Raw genomic sequence first — 6,965 nt, forward strand, 5'->3', positions numbered from 1 at the left:
AAGTAACGGTAACGTTAAACTTAACGTAGTTCTTACTTAACTTAACTACGGTACGTATAGTAGTAAGTTAAGTAGACGAACTAACTAGCGTAGTAGTAGTATATATATATATATATATATATATATATATATATAGAAAGACATACACAGAGAGAGAGAGATTGCCTTCATCATTGAGTATAATATCAAAAGACACATTTCGATCCAAGTTTATTAATCACGCAGTATTTTACCCTTTTTAAAACTTAATATCTAGGAACCAATTTCATATACTCCATTTATTATTACCCTTGTACGATTTAATCTATGAAATAAATTTAGCTTAACAAATCGAATTCTAGATTACTGGTTTTAAAGACATGTATGAAAGTGTATATAATTAACACTGAATGCAGTTGTCCTTTGAACCATTTTGGTGTTAAACTGTAAATTTAAAACCTATTATGGTGGTCATTATAAGTATCATTCCTATTATTATCTTTATGATATGTTTCATATGTGTTTTAATGATTTTTGGAAAGGTACTCTTTGTAAAATTTCTTAGATTGTTTGGCGCTTTTACTATGGACACCATCGCAGCTTGTGCCTTCGGAACTCGTGTTGATTCTTATAAAAATCCTGACAATCCTTTCGTTATTCACGCACGAAAACTGTTCAATAAAGACGTCAAACCATTGGATATTCTAGCATGTAAGAAATCGACTCTCTTATAAAACTTTCTTTCACATTTTAGAAAATTAGGAATTGTTATTTCGTAAGAAAAAAATGAGAGACAAAGCTAAATATGTCACATCTTTAATTAAGTCGCCAGGGGGCAGTGTAATCTTAAAAATTAGCGGTGTAAAAGCGATAGAAAGGGCTTATAATGACCAGTCTAGCAAATCTAATAAATTAACCCTAGAGATTTTTGAGCACATATGCATAAATATGCATTACTGCATTTTCTACTGTACGTTAAATAAGTACTAGTCTTGATGCGGCAAAAATGTGTAATAGATAAGTTGAGAGTTTAAATGTATTAACTTTTATTAAAATGTCCTGTGATCCTTTTTAATTAAAAATTAATGTGTTGCGTGTTTCTATCATTATTTAATTTCCTTATAATTTGTTTCAGTTTTCTTCACCGTTTCTTTCTTCTAACAGTTATGAACCCTAAACTAGCCCGATTTTTTGGAATCAACATTATCGGCGAAGAAATGGTGAATTTCTTCAAAAATGTTACCAATCAAATTATTGAATACAGGCAAGAACACAATGAGGTATGATCACTGTTTAAACATCTTGATTGTTTATCTTTGATATACAGAGAATTGAGTACATTATATTTAAATCATCAAGTCTCGATATGTAGTCTAGGTGGAATGGTATGTATCAGAACTACATTTTCACACTGTTTGGTGTTTCGTAGATAACGTTATTCCGCCGAATACTGAACGCTTCTGGCGCAAGATATTCGTATATTCCGATCAAAGTTTAGATTGGGGATTTAGAATTTCCAAGACGGGGATACCTTTTGTACTTAAAGACATTGTAAAACAATGGAATGTGGGTCAGCTTGGGAAGCCAAGACTATCCAGAAAGAGACCTACAACAAGTCGTATCCCAGCAGTAGTAAACAAAATGTTACCTCCTGTAACTGCCTGAAATGGCCTGGTGGTTAGGGTACTTGGAATCCGAGGGTTCTAATTCCCGTCACACCAAACATGCTCGCCCTCTCGGCCGTGGGAGCGTTATAATGTGATGGTCAATCCCATTTTTCGTTAGTAAAAGAGTAATACAAGAATTGGCGGTGGGTAGTAATGACTAGCTGCCTTCCATCTTCTGGAAATGGTGTCAACAGGATGTGGGTTCAACAAAATAGTTTCCTTCCTCCTATTCAATCACTGAATATCTCAAGAAGCTGGAGAATGAAACTGGTTTTCGTGCTATTCCATACGAAGAGGACACGTTGTTCAAGACACTGCACACAGTGCCTATCGATTTGCTTCAGATCGGACGTTTGAAACGGGCACCGGGAAGTCGTAGTCCTGGTACACAAAATAGCTTATGGAAAGCAAGCAGGGTGAGGTGAGGAGCTTTCAATATGACAACTTATGACTGAGCCTTTTAAGACGGAAACTACGCTTCAGGGCTATTGTCAAGATGCACGGTCATCAGGTAGTTCATGAACAGACGTGATGACACAGACTTTAACAACGTGGTGAGGCCTCAAAATTATATTAATATCAGGCACTCAAGCAGAAGTAGTACGTTATTTTTTGTCAATCTCCCATTTTCAGATAAGAAGAGATTTATTATTTTAAAACGACGAAATTTTATATCCTCTCTAAAGTAAAACCAGAATAGTTTGATTATACGCAAAATCAGACATTTGAGTATAATTTTCCAATAAATAGCAAGTTCGAGTAAATGTCCTCTTTACAAGCATTTTTTGCTTTTATTAAGCAGGTATAACTTTAAATAATTGAATTTTTAGTTTAATAAAAGTTTCAATACCTACTGATTATTCCTCCTTGATATTTGTAATTTTTTTTTCTTCTAGCACTCGTTTTAAAAGTATTTTTATTTTTTCCAGAAACAAAATGATTTTCTTCAGCTTATGCTAGATGCTCAGGAATCTACCCAGGAAGTCGAAGATGACCATGATGAAGTCAATAATTTAATGGACAGTGCACATGTCCATGAAGATGAGAATAAGGAATTTGTGTTAAAGCCATCCAAACGAAAGAGTAATGTTAATTACCACTCTAAAATAACGTTCTTTTATAGACATTAAGTACAACTACATTAATGTCCCTCAGTGGGTCAGCGAGATTTGATTCCTGTAGTGGACAGAGCACATATAGCTTATTCTGCAGCTTTTTGCTAAAACAAACAAACAAATACATTTTCTGGCTATTAGTTTCAGTACTAAAAGTTCCCCGTAGGTTCGAAGAAATATTTTCTTATTGTTATAAATTTTCGTTATAATAAGTTTCTCGTCCAGTTCTGTACAAGCAAAACTGAACATAAGTAGTGTAGTTAAAGACAGCAGAAAGTATCCGAATTTTTCATGGGATTTTGGCAGTTCTTTTATTATATATATAAAGAAAAAAAAAGGTAATCGGTGAGATTAAGATTTAATTAAGAGTCTCTTTCTATCTGTGTGTGCCGTGCTCTGTATCTCCTGAACGGTTAACCCTAGAAATAATCAAAATGCTTCTTTTCACGAGTAAATTACAGAAAAATTATTAATTTTTGGTAATTCTTAAAATTTCATGTCGATATCAACATCGATTGGTCAGTCTTTGTGTGTGTTGAACAGTCAATCTGAGAAGGAAATTTATTAAGAACAAAAATGTTTCTTTTTATGAGAGAATTTCGTGGAAAAAAAATTAACGAGACTTCCTCCTTCCACTGATTGAAAGAAATATTTCGAATATGGGAGTCATGAAGGGAAAAAGCACAAAGAGAGGAACGTGTTTGACTATGTAGTTTGTTTTAATATTTCCCCTTTGACAATTCTAGAAATCACGATTGTCAAAAAACGCTCGTGGTCTTTCTTTGCGTTCAGTAAAATGACAAGGAACGGTGTCATCCAGTTTAAAATATCCCCTCAGCTATTTAGCGAACTTGAGTGCTGTGTTATACTACATGCACCCATTGCATCGAAACCCAAACATTTTTTCCCACAATGCGTTACAATTCGTTTCCTTTGGTTAGCCCCCAGTGGTACAGCAGTATGTCTGTGGACTTACAATGCTAGAAACTGGGTTTCGATACCCGTGGTGAGCAGAGCACAGATAGCCCAATGTGTAGCTTTGTGCTTAATACCAAACAAACTATCCTTTGGCAAGCGCAGGGCAATTTTCCTTATTGAAATATCACATGAAATGACAAAAAAAATTGTTAACGACCCACTAGACAATCATATACGCTCTGATCTAAGGGATTGGGTTGACTGCATATATTCATCCCTATTTCTAGGAAATTGACCGTTGAAATATTTCATGTTTTAACGGGCATCTGCCAGTAATCTGTAACTGTTTCGAAAAACTAATCATGTTTTAACGAACATCTGCTAGTAATCTATAACTGTTTCGAAAAACTAGTCATGTTTTAACGGACATCTGCTAGTAATCTATAACTGTTTCGAAAAACTAATCATGTTTTAACGGGCATCTGCTAGTAATCTATAACTGTTTCGAAAAACTAGTCATGTTTTAACGGGCATCTGCTAGTAATCTATAACTGTTTCGAAAAACTAGTCATGTTTTAACGGGCATCTGCTAGTAATCTATAACTGTTTCGAAAAACTAAGCTTAAGAAAACTGTAAACATTTGTTCAAACTATTCTGTCGTAGAGAGATGGTACTTAGGGGGACCGTTTCAAGTACTTTTTGTATGTATGTATGTGTTTGTTTATATAACCATACACACACACACACATGCGCACGTTCCAGGTGCTGTATAACAAGATAAATTTTGCTAGGGGACCTAATGACGTTGGTACCAAGTTTTCAACGTAGTACAACAATGAGTGGCAGTAAGAGGGAATATGCACACTTCTCTTCTGTTTCTCTAAATAACATTATTTAACTTACCTTGAAATAAAGAATATTTAAATCTATTTATAGTGAATTTTGGCATTTTTTTTCTTGTATTTTCTTAGCAATATTTGAAGTCCTTATTTCATAAAATTGTCGTCACTATAGTTTAACTTCCAATAAACATCAATCAACTGTACATTGTATGAAAGATGTAGGCGTAAGGCGGAGAAAGTACTGAGGCATAATGGTAAGTGAAAACTGACGTATAGCATCGCTGCCTCCTCTTGTAAACTTTCCTTGTGTTTCTTTCTTAGTTCTGACAAGAGATGACATTTTAGCCAATAGCATATTGTTTTTCCTGGCTGGCTACGACACAACAGCCAATGCATTATCCTACTGTGTGTACTGTTTAGCTCTGAACCAAGAGTGCCAAGAGAAACTAATCCAAGAAATTGATCACGTCTGGGAAGAACATGTAAGTCACGCCAGTAATGAGTTTTTATAGTGGAACATAATTTAATTTAACCAGGAAGTGGGAGAATTTTAAATAACATATCTTCGTGAAATTTTAAGTTGCTTACTGTTATCGCCTTGTAATGTGTTTATTTTTACCAAGTTCCATGTTTTTCCTACCAGAAGAGATTCCCATTTATTGACTTATTGAATCTGTAACTTTCTTTCTAGTTTTGCATCTGTTTTGATTGTTTTTCTGAGATGGAATGTCCACTATACTTTTGGGTGTTATGGCTGTAAACATATTCATTTCAAAATTATAACATTTATGCTCTTATATAAATGACATAATTTTACGTTTTTACAGTTTTGATGATGCAATCATGTATTTGATATCATGGACATCCATAACCAAAATGTGTGTATATACATTTATATAACACTATTTTATGTATATAACAATTTAATTTTGGCATGAAAATTGGGAACATTGTATTGCAGCCGAACTAAATTGATATAATTTAACGCTATGCAAGTCCCTTCTTACAGTGCTATATTTGGTTGTTTCTACCACACGATATATGAACCCACTGTTAAGTTTAAAAGGACCGCTGTGGTATCTTTTAATGAAAATCTTAGTCCGTACTTCGTTTGATAAATATTTCTACTCGTGCTTCACGTATACACGTAGTTTCCCGGTGATGTTCACTGACTTGCATACTTGTATTTTATTATTGGTTTTCATCACATCTTAAAAGCGCCAAAGTGTACCAGGTTTTGCATATGAAAGATAAACCAGTCAATAATGAAACAAATGTGTGTTTTAAAAAATGTTTGTTGTTGTTTTGTTTTCGTTTGTTGCCATACCTGCCTCGATTCAACTGATATGTAACTTTACTACAAAGATGTATGAGAAAACCAAACTGTTTATTTTCAGGATGGGATTGACTACGAACAGATAGGAAAAATGGCCTACCTCGACCGCGTTTTGTCAGAGACGTTACGACTCCACGGTACCGTCGTGTTGTAAGTAAAATAATAAACAAGTTAGGCCGTTCTACCGAAAATTTTCAATTGACGCAAAAGTATTGTTTTTTCTTTTAATGTTAATCACATTTTGGTATCTTGAACAGACTCGATAGAAAAGCCACTGTTGACTACGAGTTAGGAGACACGGGAATCACCATACCTAAAGGCATGGTCGTCCAAATACCTATCTACTCAATTCACCATGATCCCGAGTATTATCCTGAACCTCATACCTTCGACCCAGAAAGGTTTGTTTTTCTCCACTATATGTCGAAGTGTTTCTTTTAAGGTATGTAACAATAAATTGGACAATGACATTTAAAAATTACTTTTGTTACAGGTTTTATAGTTAGTCAGAGATATGGCAGTAATATTTTAGTAAACGGGGTAAGAACGTTAGATTGCAGCGGTATTCCAGGTGAGTTTTGGAATGATGCCGTTGTTTCCAATCTAGTTTGTCGCAGTATTCCGGATGGGTTATGGAATGATGCCGTTACTTCCAATCTAGTTTATCGCAGTATTCTGGATGGGTTTTGGAATGATGCCGTTGTTTCCAATCTAGTTTATCGCAGTATTCCAGATCGGTTTTGGAATGATGCCATTGTTTCCAATCTAGTTTGTCGCAGTATTCTGGATGGGTTTTGGAATGATGCCGTTGTTTCCAATCTAGTTTGTCGCAGTATTCCAGATGGGTTTTGGAATGATGCCGTTACTTCCAATCTAGTTTATCGCAGTATTCTGGATGGGTTTTGGAATGATGCCGTTGTTTCCAATCTAGTTTGTCAAAGTATTCCAGATGGGTTATGGAATGATGCCGTTGTTTCCAATCTAGTTTATCGCAGTATTCCGGATGGGTTTTGGAATGATGCCGGTGTTTCCAATCTAGTTTGTCGCAGTATTCTGGATGGTTTATGAATGATGCCGTTGTTTCCAATCTAGTTTGTCGCAGTATTC

The 6,965-nt window shown here is 34.9% G+C and overlaps 1 protein-coding gene across 2 annotated transcripts in view; it reads left to right on the forward strand.

Annotated features, from left to right (window-relative positions):
- The window catches only part of LOC106472174 (cytochrome P450 3A9-like), a 19,837-nt gene that overhangs the window by 8,367 nt on the left and 4,505 nt on the right, over window positions 1-6,965 (forward strand). For both annotated transcript variants that reach the window (XM_013932804.2, XM_013932803.2), the window contains exons 7-12: window positions 545-690; window positions 1,144-1,259; window positions 2,576-2,729; window positions 4,844-5,004; window positions 5,920-6,008; window positions 6,116-6,259. In XM_013932804.2, coding sequence (XP_013788258.1) covers window positions 545-690; window positions 1,144-1,259; window positions 2,576-2,729; window positions 4,844-5,004; window positions 5,920-6,008; window positions 6,116-6,259 — 810 coding nt within the window. The remainder of the gene's footprint in view (window positions 1-544; window positions 691-1,143; window positions 1,260-2,575; window positions 2,730-4,843; window positions 5,005-5,919; window positions 6,009-6,115; window positions 6,260-6,965) is intronic.

This window comes from Limulus polyphemus, unplaced genomic scaffold (genome assembly GCF_000517525.1).
Source record: "Limulus polyphemus unplaced genomic scaffold, Limulus_polyphemus-2.1.2 Scaffold5138, whole genome shotgun sequence".
NCBI lineage: Eukaryota > Metazoa > Arthropoda > Merostomata > Xiphosura > Limulidae > Limulus > Limulus polyphemus.